Source organism: Phalacrocorax carbo, chromosome 3 (genome assembly GCF_963921805.1).
Source record: "Phalacrocorax carbo chromosome 3, bPhaCar2.1, whole genome shotgun sequence".
Lineage (NCBI taxonomy): Eukaryota > Metazoa > Chordata > Aves > Suliformes > Phalacrocoracidae > Phalacrocorax > Phalacrocorax carbo.
The window spans coordinates 13,327,236-13,346,027 of record NC_087515.1 but is presented as its reverse complement, the minus strand read 5'-3'; the positions used below and the strand labels follow the sequence as shown (position 1 = coordinate 13,346,027).

The following is an 18,792-nucleotide window of genomic DNA, read 5'->3' as shown; positions in this document are numbered from 1 at the left end:
TACACTCTCCGCAAAAAATCTAACTGTAACAAATATGTATGTGATCACTTTAGTGTTTCAGAAACATGAGACTATGTCTTTCATGCTTCCAACTAAAGCAGAGCCCTAACATATAATTAAATCCAAACTTTGTGGGAAACTAAAGGCCTGTGAAAGTTCTTAAGTATTTTGGGTAGGACGTTGCCTATTTACTTTGTTAGCATTACAAAAAAAAAAACCCAAAAGAGATGTTAACTAAAACTACGAAACAGTTTGCCGATTTAACCACCTTTAAAAATTATTACTATCTTTTTATACTGAAGAGGTTTGGTTCCAGATCAGGAAGCAGATCCACACATCATGAATACATCACAAGGTCTCCTTAAGGCTTCTGACCTTGCAGTTAGCCCACACGTACAAACCTTCCTCCACCTCCACCACTTATTGCCAGCAGAGCGTATTCAGCCAGCCTAACTGACACGCATGCACCCCACTGTGAAACCCCATAGTCCAGGTCTGTGACTCAAGACACTGTAGAAGAAATAGTCCAAATTTATGTTCAAGTATAATATATCACTTTAGTCATTAGGAAATCATGACTTCGCAGCTTCATCATTACATTTTTGGCTTTCTATGACACTAGCCCAAGGTACCTGAATACAGCTACCTGAAGTAAAACAGTATCTAGTAAACAGAGGCATTTTTTCAGAAGCTACGAATCTAGCAGTCTCAAAAGCCAAACGTTCTGCAAACAGGAAGCTACTTATTTCAGCAGCAAAACCAAAATTAAAAACATTACCAAACTGTAGATAAAACCATCACATTTCATCTGATTTAAACACAGCAAAGGGAAGAAAGGACAGCCACCTATGTTCCTGATTTTTGTAAAATACAAGGAAAAGACTATCTACTCACATGTGTAATGCCTGGTCACATAGGGCTAAAAGCTGGGCCCACTTTGTGGTCAGGTGATTTTGCTTTTTTGGTTAGTGGTCAGTCTCACATGGGAGATGAGAAATATTTAAATGAAAATTTAGGATTTGCAGATTCCCTTCCACCCACCTCAATCCTCTTACTTTTGGGGGCTAAAAACTTTTCATCTGAGTTACTCTTGAAAATGATATACGTTTTCTTTAAAACTCTAAAGCATTTCAGGGACTCCAGTATTTATTTCTACATATGCTTATATTGAGCTCCAGCCTCGAGTCATTTAATATGACTGTGAAGCATTAGAGTTGAAACTTGGAAATATCCTGAGCAATGTTTGATTTTTTATATGCCTGTTCTGTCTTCAAGGCATAATGTAGAAAGCAGGATAAAAAATAAGTAAGAGGAGGAAATACCACTGTGTCCGGGAAAACAGCTATGACCTCATTAGAAAGCAATTCACATAAACAAACACTTGAGACATATTTCAAGTTTATGTAGCTCAAGCTGTTATTCTAAAAACCTTCTCAAAAAGGAAAAAGTGCCAACACAACTCAAAAGGCCTTTAATCCATTTGCTTCTGACTGTACTGTTTTGATTGAAGCTTTCCAGATTTTTACTGATTCCCCTCCCCCAGAGAGTAGATCTGAATTCTTGCCGAGTTAGAAGTAGAAGCATCATCTTCCATAGATTACCATTAACTTTTTAAAATGCCCAAACAAGACCAAGTAAGGAAGTGTAAATCCTGAAAGGAAACAGTGTTTTATTCCTACAATGAAAACTACCGTAGAATTTTACTATACATGTATTTTTACCATCCAGATTTATGGTAGTGTATACATTCATGCTAAATTACTGACCTAAGCTGATATATCCAGCTATGAGACAAGGATTACTTTTGTTAGAACCATATGTAAGACTGCAGTATTAAGACTCAGTCAAGCCAAAACAAGTACTATATGAAGAACTCTAGCTTTGGATACTCATAAAGTGGAAGCCTAAAATGAAAAGGTGAGCACCACACCACTGAATTGTAATGATGCGTTTTTTCCACCACAATATGCTGGAAGATCCTCTGAATTCTCTCTTTTTTAAAAAAATTGCTGATTTTATTGCCTTACTGATCGACGTATGGCAGCCACAAAGGAGTGAAAGAACATAAAGCTAACATTAAATAGATGCATGTTTTCCTAAAGGCCAGTAACCATGAATTCATTATTCTGCCAATAAAGAGAATACTACAGGTAGAACTCTTCAAGTACCAAAGCTTCACTGCATGACAAAGCAATTTAAATTGACTGAACTTCATAGCACAAAGCGTTTAAATGTATCCAAGATCGCAAATACCTCTTCTGATGCAGACTACCACGACAAAACAGTCAGTGGGCATGAGACAGGCGCCCAGGCCATGGATTTGTGGACTTGAATTCTGTGTCTGCCAGCTATCAGATAACTCAGTAATACAAGACTGATCCAGACCAAGCACAGACGTACCACTGCCCATCTATGAAAGGAGCCAGGACACAGCGGAAGGTACCCAGAACAATACAGAGTTTATACTGGCTGTGGAAGGACAAATGATATCACATCTCTGCTCCTATAGAAAGTTAAGCATGACTAAGAGACTGGACTCGATTTGGCATTAAAATTGCCTGCCACAGAGTTAAATGGGAAACAGTTCTGGCACAAGTTTAGCGCTACAGATCTCACAGCCACGGCCTTTTTGTTCTGGGAGAGAGAGCCCTAAAAGTCAGCATCGCAGTGAACCACACAGCCTCACGCTACACAGACACAGCCAGTGCTTATTTCTTAAGACCTTTACCTTCAGTCCGAACTGCAAACATACACGATCTATTTTATCAAATTAGCTTTCTAAGGTATTTTACCGTATACTTTTAAATCTAATTAAATTCAGTTCTATTGGCTGAACTAGCTCAAAATAAAACTTCTGTTATTAAGATTTCTGTAGATTCCCAATACTTGTGGTTTTCTTTGATTAGAGTCATGGAACAGCTCAGAAACACATGCAAGTCTGGCAATTCATCCCTCGCGAGGCAGCAATTCTGCACGTGGTTATGCCAAGCGCATGAGACGCTTCAGGTATCAGCTGTCTGTAGGCAAGTTTAGGCATTTTCTCTTGTAGTATCAAAAATTCCAGCCCTCCCAAAGTGGAAGCGAGCTTCAAAACAATTTTCTGTTGTTTAAAGGATTAAAAGGCTTGTGATTCCAGCACTTCAGACATTCCTTCAGTGTATAGAAGGGTTTGTACCAGACTCTTGGAAGCAAGTGCTGTGAACTTTCAATTAAATGAAAGGGAAGGAAACTGATAAACTTGAATCCTGTGTCCGTATAAACAAAATACAGAAAAGCTTTCTGTTTTTCAAAAGCTGTGCTGCTAGGGAGTTTAAAAAAAAAAAGAGAAGGATTCATTTCAGTGAAATTAGCCCATAACCATGTTAAAAGATGACATACTGTATGCTTTTGTTTCCTTGCAAACAGATAAAAACAAGCTAGGTAAAAAAGAAAATTGGGTTCCTGCTCTTCAGGTTGTTCTGCTTAGTGCAGTATATTCCCTATTAACACAATCACAGGACCATTCTGAAAGTCCTTTGGTCCGGCATCTTCTAAAAAGGTTATCTAGAAACACAGAGATCAGAATTAAAACAAACCTGTAACTGTTATTTGTAAATAAATGCAATTATTTATGCATGTGTTTACACAAATATTTATACATACGTGCTCAGGTTAAAGGAAAGAAACATTCTGTGGTCTGTAAAAGATATTAAAAGATAGTTGGGACACTGAGGAAAATCAAATTCAGCAACTTGCCTTTAAAGCAAAATCCAAATAAGATTTTTATAGTGAGGTTTCTAGCAGAGAAAGTCCATATCATCGCATTGTGGCAGCTGAATATAAAAGTGGTTCCTCATCTATAGTCAGTGCTGATTTTCAACAACAGTCTTAAAATTTTCTGTCTATCTCAGCAGCAGATCCCAATCCAGTAATCTTTAGGCAGCTTCAGAACACAGCTCTTTTGTCTTTTTTTACACACAGTAGACAAGACTGCGAGGTGTTCCCCACAGAGACAAAAGACCTATTTCAAAGTCACCGTATCATCATGGAAAAGAGGAGGGAAAGATCCCCCCAACAGAATCAGCTCTACCTAATATATCCCCAGCTTAATCTTTTCTTTAAAACCACCGGTAACAGAGAAGCTGCAACCTGCCTATTAAACAATTCCACAGTTTCAACTCCTCAAATCACAGCAAGGATACTACAGGTTAGATAGAAACAGCAAACGAACAGAAAGGAAGTTTCCAAAGTTTCATTACTTTTCCAATCTTTTAAGTCCTACTGCTTTTGTACTTTCCTCCAATGCACAAGTTTGTTGCTAAGAGGGATCCATCCTGGGTGTCCCTGCCTCCATCCTCTCTTACAGATAAAATGCACACTGTTTTTCAATTTTGATTTTTCTTCATCAGGTCATGCTTTTCAGCGTTTGTTTCTGTGGCTTTCCTCTAGGCTATCCCCCTTTGCCTATACCTCCCCTTCTGGCAATTAAGCAGTGCTACTTTTTAAACATCCTGCTGTAGGTTACAGCCCTACCACAGAAAACCACCAGGACAGCCAAAGGAGGAGCTGGGGCCACTGAGGGCCGTGGTTGTGCTCTAAAACCCCCAAACAGCAACAGATTTTCAATAAAATTGCCAAGCAGTTCTTGGAAGGAAGCCATGTTCTTCATAACAGAGGAATGTGTTTAAATCCCAGTAGTCTCTGTCAGTCTATCGCACGGGAAAATACATGCTGTGATCAGTTTAGCCCTAGGCACGGCAGCAGGGCACAGGCATCTGAAACAATCTCAGCACCACTAAAAGGTACTGGCATAGCCCATCGTTCAGTGCCAGTCTGTCTGTGATAAGCCTCCAGTGCATGAGAGAAGTTAAAAATTGGAGGAAGAAAAGAATTCCCAAACCTGTAACACAAGGCTATGGTTTGGCATTATAAAGGGTCTAACCATTTCTTCCGTTCTTTGAGAAAAATATTTAACTCTAAGCTTGTCCTCCGAAGTGATGGCAACCTTGTCCAAGTTTAAGCATCTCGAAATATCTGAGAGTCATAACATGATTGAAGATATTTGGTTACCAAGAAAATTAGCTTTGGCAAAAAAACATTACTACTTCAAAGTAAATACTAGAAGTATTTTTTTTTCTTTGAACTTTTAAAACCAGACAGAACTGCAGCATCTGGCATCTAATTTTCTTTGTATATGACATTATCAGTTCCACAGAATCTATTTAGCATCTTGTTTTTCATTAACTGATATGAATGAAAGAAGTGAGTTTGTCCTTATGTTATTTAAAACTCAGTCTCTACTACCCACTGACCAACCCTCCCACTCTTGGTGAACTGCTGTAAAAGCTTTGAGTTTGTTTCACGTCCAGCTGTGGTGCCAACAGTTGCTACTTCCCCTCTTTTATTTATTTGCATTTTATTTATTTATATTTTATTTATATGCATTTACAGAATGAATATTTTTACCGGGAATTTTGGGTTGACTGGCCTTTTAAGTGGCCTGCATCTTCCTTTTCTTTCCTCTTAAATGTAACTGGTAATGACTTGCATTGCTTCAGACGCTTTTCCCACTTTGACTAGGGTGAGTATGATCCAGGTTCAGAGGATCTAAAACATTTTACTTCATTTGGCAGACTGACTTGCTTTTCACTATACTAGACCAAATTCTTGCACTGCTGTGGCTGGTGATTAGCCATGATTTTCAAATACTGTTCAAGTGTTCTGACTGAAGAAAAAACAAGCAAACCCTGAAACCAAAACCCCACCCCACAACCACTAGGTCTCTCTACCTTTCTGGCATCAGATTATCTTCCTATAGTATTAATCATCCTTTTATTAGTTACCACTTTGTTATCTTTTGCTCCTTGCAAGCTGCATTTTATATCTTGTTATTTTTAAGCAGGTGTCTATTTAAAGTACACCATAAAATTCTGTGGGTTTAGATGCCACGAGTTTAATTAGGATCAGGACTATATTTGGTTCTCTGCTTTGGGACGGACTGTTGCCTTGGTCAAATCCTTATCTTTTAAGAGCATGTGTGAAATAAGTTTAATGAAATTGTAACAGAAGTTCTGTCAGGATTAGTGCAATAAATAATGGGAACTCTGTGGCCATTAGCTGGTGTCTGTGAGGTGTCTCACTTGGACTCCATTCTTCCTTCTTTAGTGAAGATTCTCCTTGCTGACCCAATATTCCCCATCAAATCCCTTCAGTACACATTGATGCTCTCTTCAGAAACTGGTGATTCTTATTTTCCTTTAGAAATAGTGGAATCACCTTTATCCTTTTCCACACCATGAGCTTAATAATGGAACTGCAATTGCTGTGAGAGGTAAGCGCATCAACAGGTGACAAGAAGTGTGATTAAAGAAGGGTTTTAATCTCTCCTCCATTGCAGTACCACTGTATAGACATACAAGCATGAAGAAAGCCAGGAGGCACAGAGAAAAAAGAAATGCCTCATTTGTGTCAGTGGTATCTTCTCAAGTGAGGAAACAAATTACAGAAACAGTTATAAAACACAGGTTATGTGTCACATCAAATGAATGAGCTTAATAATTTAGGTCACTTCTGTACCACCCTGTGATCCTTAGTACAGCCTGAAAAAACAGTATAGAAAGGGTCAGAGTCCCAAGTCCCAGGGGAAGTCACCATCCTTTCTTCCCTAGATCAATGCCAGTTATTTTTGTGCATGCATCAGGTAGTCCCATTCTCTATGGACAGAGCAACAAGAGTCCACACCTCACCTCCAAGGAAAAGGGATGCGAAGCAGGGCTCCAGAGCCACTGCTGGCAAGGCTGGACTCTCAAAAATACGTGGCCGTGGCAGAAAGCAGCCTGGTCCCCTTGACGTCAGTCCACATGGACACATTAATGAGGACCACCCTCACGCATGCAATTTAACATCTTTCATAAAGCAATCAGACCATTTTAAAGCAGTTGTATTCAAGTAAACTTACTAAGAAGTGGAAGCTCTGACTGACAGAGGGAAGCAGCTGCAGGATGCTTGGTAATTGCTCTCTCAAATTTCAAGGCACAGTCAGTATGTGCTTTAGCACAATTTACATTCAAGAGACCCGTATATCAATACCTAATTAGAGAACAAGCAAGTTTGGATACTCTCTTGTTTCCAAACACTTCCAACTCTTGCTGCACGTGCAGCTTTTAATCTCTTTAGATTCACTTGTTGATGCTTGTAATTTAATGCTGAATCAATTTTTTTTTTTCCTTACAAACTCTCCCATAAGCAAAGACAGCACACCAGGATTAGTAGCCAAAAATCCTCCTAAGTAATATATTTTGGGTGGATCAGAAGAAACCTTGAATTAACCTCTGTAAAACAGAGGATCTTGGGAAGGACTGCATCTTGGGAATTTCTTGCTCAGTTTTCCCCAAGTTTATCATATATGATCAAGTGTTCCTTAGATGGAAAACAGATTTCAGATAAGTGCAAGTTGGAAACTTCACGGCAATTGGAAGAAGCTATCTTTAAACAAAGCAATATACACTCTCACTTTCAGCAAAAGCAGCACTCTGTTACAATGCGCTGGAACCACACAATAGGCACAACCTCATTTTCAGTTTCATATATTAAGATGAAATTATTTGCTATATATTTCCCATGTTGCCTTATTTTCTCTGTATCTACCTCACACATGTCAGGAACAAGCACATTTGACTATGGATGTAGCTCTTCCCTGACAACTTCATTACTGAACACCACTATGCTAATCTCTGACTCTCATATGCAACAAGCTGTGATGTAACTAGAAGTATAGCTGATATAGCTATACACACTACTTTATGGCAGCCAGAGATTTAAATTTAGCAATCCACACTTCTCTGTCTTCTTCAGGCTAAAATTCTGTTACGTGCACAACCTGGGACTTTCCCTGAGGGTCATCAGGAAAGTAAGATTAGGAGAAACAGCCAGCCATCTTCTAAGCAAAGACGACTGACAAAATCGTATCACCATTGCTTTGTACATTAATGTTTACCAACAGTTCTAGAGAGTTGCAAGGTGTAATTTACAAATTAAACAGTACAAACCTTTCTTCTGATAAGGAAATTGGAGCAAGAAACAACAAAGTTGCAGCGATTACTGCTGTCTGAGCTATCATTTTGACACCCAAAGACCAGGCAGGGTATACTCTGGGATGGCCCAAATATTCATGCTGGATAAACTATGACAGAGAATTTCACTGCATCAAAAGAGAACTTTGATTCCTACCACCTTTTAAAGAATACAGAATGATTTTATTTTCAAAGATGCTTTCCTTCAAAATAAAGGAATCAATACATGCCTTAAAATTGACCTTTTTAATTGACTTTTGGGAGAACCACATTCTAATGACAGTAATACTTGTGCATTACTTGTAATGCTGAATTCTTTTAACCACAGCAGTGCTTTGATTAAGAAGCACAAGTTTATGTGTCCAGTTAGTAAAACACTTATGTAAAATACTCTGATCTCTGCATAGATTTGTGATGATTAAAACATCACACAGAACTACTGGGAGCATCAGCTCTCTGTAATATATTTTTCTGTTCTCACTCACCAATGAGAAAGTTGTTCTCAGCATTTTCTAAATTATTTCCTGTAACAAAAAATTCAAAAACTGCTCAACCTAAACAAAGATTGAACAGCCACAGACAGGATGTACTTAACAACAAGCTCCAATTAAATAAAAATATCAGGATCACTTCCAAGCAGGAATAAATGTTGTTTTCGTGATAAAGAATATAATTATAAAATAAACTATAAGAAGCAGCAGATTACACATGATGGGAAGCTTAAGGACACATCCAATATAAATCTGAAGCACAAAAAATCATGATTAGCATATTGACTTACTGCTGTATTTATAATCAAACAGCAACAACTCCACGATCTGCAAGGACTGACTACTGTAGAAGTTTCTCTCACTGCACATTAACATGCTTTTCTAAAGACAGATTAACCAAAAGCTAGTTTGAGACAGTGTGTACTGGGACAAAGATAACGACACAAAACCTACGGATATATTGCATTAAATGTCGGAAAAACATTTGTGAAAGAATGACTGATCTGTCCCAAAAAGGCTGACGAACAACAGAGAACATACTGCAGTGTGTCTCCGTGACACGTATTTTGCTGCCCTTATTAACTACCCTCTCAACACTGCCAGTCTTGTTCTGCAACAAGAGCAGACCTCTTTCCTACACAGCAAAGGCAGCCTCCCATACTGCCTCTGAACTTGCAACTCTGCGTCTATTACATGAGCACGGACTTGGAATAAATACTACAGAAGGCAGGCCTGCTTTAACACTCTGTACATCTTTAGGGTTGCCTAAATACACGATTTAGTTACCCCACAACACACGAACTGGATTTTTTGCAGCCTACATACCTTAAAATAAAGGTATCCATTATGAATATGTGCAAGTCAGATGATCAGTATTACTCCTGACAGCTTTTTCCTCTACTGCCCCCCCGAATTATGTAACTCTAACATTAGATGGATGTTATCACGAAAAGTATACTAACGTGACTGCGCACACGTCCTTTTTATTCCATCCTATTGCCAGTTTTCAAACAGAGAAGTAACTAATGGAACTCACTGGTAAGACTGATTACACAACTTCCCCACTTACCATCTATAAACCAATTAACTTGCATTTGATTAAAACACACTCTTTAAAAAGGCATATAATCCTAATTGGAAAGGATGAAGATAAGGAATTCAGCATCTCCCCGGCAGTTTGTGCCAACAGTTAACCACCCTCACTGTTGAGAACAGCATGTCCTAGATCTTACAGATTTGGCTCTTGTTACTTTGATGACTTTTTTTTTAATGAAGTGAAGAAATTGATCTAAGCCTATCACTGTAAGATATTTCCTCCATCTGCCACTGATATCTAATATCTCTTCTGCACTTATTAGTATTTCAAGACCCTTCTAAAAACTAGAACTGCATATTATATTCAACTATCAGTCTCACGAACAACATTCTCCCCCCTTTATTTTAAACCGACAGAAGTAATCGTAGGGATTATATACATACATATTTTTTTTTTACCAGTTTATCATTGCACTAGACATTCATCTAGTAAGCTCTTGTCAGAATTAGTTTTCTAGGAATTTAGGGGGTTTAAGAGGTGTGGCTTGCAATATTTGTCCCTGATGCATGAACCACTTAACCACCCTAAAATGCATTTGAAAAATCCCAAATTATAAAGCAACGCAGATCAAATTCTATGACTACTCTGTTCTCTTTAAAAATGATCTGCCACACAATCTAAAAGTCACATACAGAATTCCTCACGAGCAGTTTCACAGTTGCTCCCAGCTTGTTGAGAAAAAATTTTAACATCTTCAGGCTTATAACTATTTTCTCTTTCCAAAATGAAGCATCATTAGTAATTGCACCTGGCAGTTTCTCACTTCTAAATATACTTAAAGAGCTTTCAAGTCACATCATACAGCGTTATTTTTAAAAATCTGATAGTAGTATTAATTAGCATAAACACAAATGCCCTTTTAAAAAACAAAACCCAACCAAACAAAAACACAAAAACAAAAAACCAGAACCAACAAAACAACAAACCCAGAAGTATAACTTTTCTGACCAGATTTCACAGAATTTTTTTTTAAAGAGGAACTTATTAAAAAAAAAAAAATCACACAACCTACTTGGCACAATATTTTAATACTGATGTTTTAAGGACATTAATCAAGACAAAAGATTATCTCTTCCTACAAACCTTCATTTTCCTCCAATCTGGCCTTTCTGTTTCCCTCTCTGGCATCAGCTTCCCTTCAACCCCCCCTATTTTTCCTTCCAATTTACTGTCTTCATAGGTGACTAAGGTGATTAGGAATGGGAAAGCCTGAGAGGCAAAAAGAAATCCTGACCCAAAAGCAGGCTGACTCTTTGGAGTGAGCAATAAGGCAATGATGCACGGGGCAACAGTGCTAAGACAGTCCAAATTCACTGTTAACTATGAAAAATCAATATAACTCCTCCTTGGAAATAGGATATGAAAATGACTACGGACAAAACCAAATTTAAACAGATCCATCTAACACCTGATACGATACATACTGCAACAATTTTGACAGTGGTACCCAAAACTTGCAGGCTGAAGAGAAACAGGAATGTTAGCAACATTGTTTGCACCTTTGAGATTGTTTGATACCAGTAAAGACATTGTATCAGATGTTGGCTTTGCATTTCTTCCTCAAAGTACTGCAGTAAATCCTGAATCAAACATTGCACTAAGGTATGCCACACAGTTAAATCAAATTCAGGAATGATACTTCAACAGAATGACACGAATACGAAACAAAGGAAGATGAGTGTTACTCATTACAGGCTGTATAAATCAGAAATTTGGTAATTCTACAGTATCTACAGTCTTATCCCAGATGGTGAAACAATCTGAAAGCTAAAGAATCCGTGATTCTTCCTGATGCAAATTCTTTTAATCATATGAAAGAAGCTGATTTTGATATCTAATGTCCCATTACATGTATTTAGTAGTATTTTTGAATTAGCATTTGATTATTTAAAATATTACTACATGTAAACATCACACATTCTCCTGGGGAAACATGTGTGTCCCTACATATGCCTATGTGCATATGCAATGAAGAATGTAAAATGAAAGCTGCTTCAAACATATGATACATTCACCACTAAACAAGATTAAGTATTGCTATTGCTGAATAACTATTAATTAGTAAATACTGCACCAATGTATCCTTTTATGCTCAGAAATTATCTGAGCATGCAATCCTTCAAGAGTATTTTTCCCCTTCTATCTACTAACAGTCAAATACCCAAATCTCTTTCCAACTCACCATATATGCAGTTCTATGCATATAGCATGGAGCAGTCCCGAGATATAGTCACTTGCATAACAAATTCAAGGTTTTTAAAGATTTTATAAAGATTTACATCAGGAAACAAAGAACGTAAATCAGTCTATTCTTACACTGACTTAAAATTTCCTAAGGTTGTATGTTCATGTTAAAAATCAATTTGCAACTGTTACTTCAAGTGAACCCCGTAGTCTAAACAGCATGCTTTTGTTTACACTACTGCAACAAGCAGTTGCAGTGTGTAGCAAAATTTTCACTTCTAAAAGGACTCTAGTGTTTGCTACTGGCAAAGGAGTACCTGAAAACCATGCAGCGAGGGAGTCTTGCCAAAACTGTAATTCCCTGGGTCACAGGTAAAAGTGTTTTAGAAATTAAAGAAACATAACTTACAAATGACACAGTTTCCACTTAAGTATCTTCAGTAGAACTTCCAGTTCCCTCTTACTGAATGAATGTCAAAATTATTACTCTTAGATCTTGACAACATGGTAAAAATAACCAAATGCCCAGCATCTCCCACAGACAGATAAAATCCTCCTCTCCAGGTGCAAGAGAAAGCATCTCGTCACGTACCATTGACACATTCAAAGACATCACAGCACTTGCCAGGTGTTCCATCTCCACGCGAGACTATCTGGGGAATGGAGCCTGCCTCGCACATGGGGAAACCACATAAACCAGAGAGACACTCGCATCTGAAACCAAAGAACAGTAAGGAAAACCCCATAAATAAATGAAGCCATGTGTAAGGTAAAAGAATAAGCATGAGGAAAATGGAAACCTTGAACACAAGTTCCAGTATCAGCATATTCATCTCATATTTCGTTATCTTTTATTAACCCAACAACCCAGATAGCTTATCAACCTGAAGTTTTTATTTTTTTAACCACCCAAACTCTGTTTGCTGGTCAAGCAAACGAGACGATGGTACTGTGCAACACCAGCACTTCTATAGTGCTGCATGTGAAAACGTAGAAAACTGTAGTTCCAGGTTGTTTGAAAATAATTGTACTCTCCAGACTTGCAAAATTAGGCTTCTCCTCCAATTATCTCTGGAAAAAAAAATCTAAATTGGTGAAATACTAATAGCAGTAACTGCACCCATTCTCCATTCTCTCATTAGGAAACCATTTTATACCCAGTTTTATATAGGGAATAATTAAAGAGAAAGGAAGACCATGCAGAATCATTAAATCTAAGCCAAATTAAAATAATTTTGATGGTGCTGTCCTCAGTTTATGGAGGGGCAACCAATTACATGAGATGCCAAATAATGTAGGAGGCTAGACTTATTAAATACTGTGGCTAATTTTAGAGACTGGATCATGTTAAAAAGAATATTTTCTCCACGTTAGTAGTATTTATTTGCTTATTTAAGAAAGCAGCCTAAAGAACTGGAAGACATAAAATGTAGATAAACACTAGTCATGTCTGTTTCCAGATTCTTTGCTTGATGATTAACATAATAGCTTAAGAGGCAAACACTTAAGACTTGATAAGTTTACATTTAACAGAGTTCTTGCCCCGAACAATGGGCACATTACAGGGATAAGCAGCAATGATTCAATAAAACGCAAGGCAAAATGAACAAAGAGAAATGTGCAAATATCATAGCTGAGAAACATCATGGAACAGGACTTAAATTTTTCAATTGCAAATCACAGATTTTTTTTTTTTTTTTAACTAGTGTATTTGTAGTATTCTACATTAATCTACATGAATTCCAAAAGGAAAAAAAGAACTCAGCAGAAGATCTGGTAATTGTGAGTTGAAAAAAAATTAAAGTAAGCACTCTACTTGTTAATGACTGTTTCAAATACTTTTAAGTATTCCAAGACAATCCCCACATTAAACCACCCATTAGTAAGAAGCATCATTAGCACTTAAGATGCTTGCTTATTCTTTATGCTTAAAGAGCAAGAAGTCTGATTCTCCTCTCCCATGCATGTCTCCTTAATTGCCCAACAACCATTTCATCTCAGACCAGGGTTCAATGAATGAGGAAGAGCCACCGCTCACCAGACAGGGTTTTAATCTCTCTCCTATTAGCCTCATCAGTGTTACATAATATTGTTATGTTCTCCACCATAAGGTATTACTCAAAAGGAAATTTTCTTGAAAAACAAGTCAAGGAATCTCACAGAATCTTTATTATATTATCTGAAAAGTATTCTTAAAATATTGCATTTTGCCTTTATAGTAACACGCTGCTATAAATGAGTCCTTGAAAAAACAGTATTAATTAGATCACATTTCATAAATAACATTAAGTATGTCAAGATAAAGTGAAGGAATTTAACTCTATGTGCATATATGTACTACAGTGTAGTGACAGTTTTAAAACAGGCATTTCAATGATCTTTTTTTAATAGTAAGCACAATATTATAACAGTAAAGGATAAAAAAAGTGAGAGTACAGAACCCAAAGTTATTTATCATAACCGTGCTTTTGACTTTTTCTTCAACTTACTTGTAAATACAAAAAAAGGGGGAATCTAATTATTTTCTTTACTGTATGCCCTTTTGCCTTCAGAGATGTAGAAGGAAAGAAAGCATTATGGCTTCTACTATATGGGATCAGAAAACCCAAACGATGTGTTACAGCAGCTTCCCTTTAAGATGGATCTGTAAGTATTCTTACAGAATTTTGTACTAAGATCTCATCTTTTGCTGCCCTAATAAAAGGAAGATACTGGGGGGTGGGGGTGGTGGGGAATAAAAGAAAAAAAAAGATGACTGCTAGAAATCCCCGAAAAAGAAGAATTAGAACTCTCTCAGGTTCCAGGTATTTGTACCTTAACCCATGTAGCAGACATTGCTTTGGAAGATGCTTTTCTCTTGTGAGAAGAATGAAGCACAGAAATAAGCACCTACATATTACTAAAGAAGAAAGAAAAAACAGGCACAATATGAGAGCACTATTAAGATAAAAATATAAGGTTTCACCTCAACCAGCCTATATTCACCATCCAGATAACCTGTGGGAAAACAGGTAGATCATACTTCCTGAAAATTCACATCTTTCACAGAGAAAATGGCACATGTGATGGGAATATCGTTGTGGACCGTGATTTTTCAAGTCTCATGAGCTGAAATTACCACTCTTAGTTTTATTGCTTTCACAATAAACTTTCAGACATGCCTGTATCTTCTCTATTCTTTGCCTCACATTCATTGTCATTGATTTGAGTTGCAGGAGAATATTAAATTATTAGATTAACAACTTTTACTTTCCCCCTCATCTTCTTCCCAGTCAACTCCTTTAAAAAAAAAAAAACAAACACACACCAAAGAAAAACCAAAACCACCCCCAACGGGGAAAAAAAAACCAAACCACCAAACCACAACACCACAAAACCAAACAACAACAACAAAAGAATCACCAGATTACATAATTTAAGATAGGACAATCTTCCAGAAGGGCTGAAAAAGATGTTTAGAAGACTTCAGGGAGCCAATGTTCCTTCCTGCAGAAGAGACTGCCTCACATTCAGAGTAATCAAAGCTTCACACACTCATTCACAGTGTAAGCAAACAAAACCCCACACTCCAAAATTTTCTTTTTTAACCAGAGGGGAAGTGAATTTATAACCCATGCATAGGAGAATGTCAAAATAGCAAATGGTCTCAGATGGACTTTTAAATAGCCTACGTTCTTTTCAGCCAGCTCTACTAGGAAAACCTTTGATTACGGTCCAGGCTATTAGCATGGAAAACATTGTTTTGCAGACAGAAGACTTTCAGGAAGAAACCCAAGGAATTCTGGTAGCTGAGCATGGCTGTCATACTGCCAAAACAACATCTGGAAATTTGGAATAAGTGATCCCTTTCTCAATAAGAGAACAAGATGAGCTTTATAGTACTAGATTTTTCTGTAGTGCCGTTTGGAGCAGAAGGACAGATGGAAGAGAAGTTGTAGTGCAGCTCTGTGCCCTATCACAGGCAGCTATCCACCTGCAGGGTGTATCTTAGCCTTGATAATGAGCATTAGGTTTGAAGAAGTTTAGCAGGCCAGATTGGGATAAGCCTGTGGATAATGGCCATGGTCCTTCTTATAGTAATTTCTGTAAAATCTAGCAGTTCAGACGGCTGATCAGTAAGGCACAATGTTGCTTCTGAGCTGCTCCCTCTATAACCATAACTTGCCTAAGGAAAACAGGTACAGCAGAAGTTACTACAAGAAAACCTTCCCAGAGAAAAGACAACTTTATACATTCCCTTCTCTCTTCACACAGCCTGCAGCAACACATTGCAACATCAAATAGCGTGGTGGCATCCAAAAATTCCAAGATTAAAGGGAGGTCAGTACTTTAGGTACCAAGAACTTGGCACTCAGTATCGGCCCCTGACACATCTTACTAGCAAAGGCTAATAAGGAAACACATCTCTTGGGATTTTTATGGTATAAGAGCACTAAAGTCAAGAACATGTCCTGTAAGAGAGTACAATGTCCCCTAACAAGAGGCCAGAAAGGCAAAAAAGAGAATCGAACAGCCAGGAAAGAGACTTCATGGAGCACAGCCTGAAAAGGTGGTGGGGTGGCCTGGAAGGAACCAAGAATCCCAAGAAGTCAGCTGTACTGAAATTTTGAAAATACAGAATCACCCTGACTGGTAAAAAGAATTGTATCCCATTCTTCAGGCTAAAAAAAGAGAAAAAAGTAATAACAACAATAATCCTAGAAATTTCAACAACTGGTCAAGGGAAACTTTGGTACATAAAGAACAAGAAACAAGACAACGCTCATTAACCAATGATTTACAGATTAAGGAAGGTAACTACTTCAACAATATAAGTGGCTTGATTTTTAATTTCAGTGTTTAAGTTCTTCAAAACAGAAATAATTTCATTACCTGTTTCTTTTATGTTTAAGGGGGTTTTGTTTGGGGTGTTTTTTTTTTCTTTTATATCATTATTTTTCTTTTTTCTTTATGTCACCAAAAGTGTGAAAAGGAGAAAAAAATAATAAGTCAAACCAAACACTTGTAAATGACAATTTTTATTTAAAATCTAATTATCTTGGTTCAGTTACTTCTGTTATTAAACAGATGAAAAGAGAGAAGGGCTTGGTTAGCCACAGAAAAGCTGTTTTGATGGTACGATCAAAAGAGTTCTTCAAGCACAATGCATAATGGCTATGAAAATAAGAACAGGCACCCTGGAAAAAAGATTTAGTACCAGTGAATGGGAAGGCTGGGGCATGGGTGTGTTGAGAAGAGAGATGTATGTTTTGAGGATCAAAACAAAATTAAGTCTGAAGCACTGAGACTAGAGAAAAGCATTCCTGAAGCATACATCACATTCCTGTGGAGATCTTATCACCATTCCCCGTTTTTTTTTTTCCTTGCAGGAATCTAATACAATTTGCAATAACATAATTAGCACTTATGTCACCTAAATCGAGTAAACTCCCACAGATCCATAAACATTTAAGGATACTGCAAAATAAGGAGTTTTCAGAAGAGAACTCCCAGCATTATCAAAGTTTGATGATCTAGTGGCAAGGAAGACAGACTAGATGCAAGACCCTCCCTATCATCAAGCATAGGGTTTAAGCGATGACGATACAGCAAAATGAAATATTAACATAGCAATCTCAAAATCGAAACATTTTGCCCATGTTACTTACCCTTGAAGCCACAATATGAGTTAAGTAGGCAAGATGATGAGTTTTAAACTGGTCAAACTACAGCTTAAGGAATCAACCAAATGCTAGTCTTAGAAAAAATAAATTCCAGTCCTACACAGAAACTGACACTGCAGACAAAGACAAAGACATTGGGACACTTCCACCCAAGAAGTTCAGCCAGAATTTTCCTAATCTTCAGACATTCAGACTGGAAGGTTTTCACCCACAGGTTCAGGGTCACTGTTTTATACATTTTGCATTTTCAGTTTTAAAGGCATGATTAAGCAAGTCAGTAACAAAAATATTCCTTTTTCCTGGAAGGTTTTTAGTATTTTGTTTTGGAGATCAGCAATAAACCTGTAGAGAGAGAAAGCAGAACAACCATGGAAGTTGCATATAACGCTAATTATTGGACCATTTCCAAATGCTCAGAAGTTTTGCATCACTTCTATATAAATTGTCTCCTATGGAAGTTCTTCCTATTCTAGTTCTCCAGGGGGTTCACTTACTGAGAAACAAAGCTAGTATGCTCCTAAGTAAGAATTCTTTCCTAAAATTCTAGGTATTGTTACAAACAGATACCTGACGTAATAGTACAGTTTTCCATGAGTATAGTAATCTTTATACACAGCGAATATTTAAGCATTACAAAAGGCAACTATCTAGCTTTTAATTAAAGATACCGTGAAAGGGGATGGTTTTTGTACATCTTTTGCATATTATTAGCGTTAGGAAATAGCAAACAGATGCTAAGCAAGAGAAAAAGTCATTATCTACTTAATGTGAATGCTGATTTTACCATCTTTCCAAGGCTTATTAGAATCCAAAGAGTTCACTTGACTAAAAGACTTAATTTCATCCTTTGACTAATGTTAATTTAACTGGTCTCTTTCCCAGAGGGATGAGAAGGGAAAAGGACAGTGACAAAAGAGTCATGCCATGGAACCAGTAGGCATACAACCACTGGCCAAGTGCACTGACTTTTCAATTGCACCAATATATGTATAGACCCTTTTGAATTCATCAGTGTATGAAATAAAACACAATATAAGCCAGTTCAACCCTGCCTTTTTCTTATATTTTGCCAAAGCAGCTTATGTTTTTCTTTGTTGAAGATCTCAGTTTTCTACCACTATGTACCTCAGTTATTCTTTCCTTAGGTTCATCAGTCTCACCCTTCATAATATAACAAACTTTTCAAACCCAAAGATAAAATACTAGTTCAGATGTTATATAAATGTTAGTTAGCTGACATTATGAGAATCTATTTATTTTCTTATTTCACTTCTTTTTAATGATGAATTATAAATATCTGATCCTCT

At 37.2% G+C, this 18,792-nt stretch overlaps 1 protein-coding gene across 2 annotated transcripts in view; it reads right to left on the bottom strand.

Annotated features, from left to right (window-relative positions):
- The window catches only part of CRIM1 (cysteine rich transmembrane BMP regulator 1), a 197,966-nt gene that overhangs the window by 65,417 nt on the left and 113,757 nt on the right, over positions 1 to 18,792 (bottom strand). For both annotated transcript variants that reach the window (XM_064445861.1, XM_064445862.1), the window contains one exon: positions 12,415 to 12,536. In XM_064445861.1, the coding sequence (XP_064301931.1) occupies positions 12,415 to 12,536 (122 nt within the window). The remainder of the gene's footprint in view (positions 1 to 12,414; positions 12,537 to 18,792) is intronic.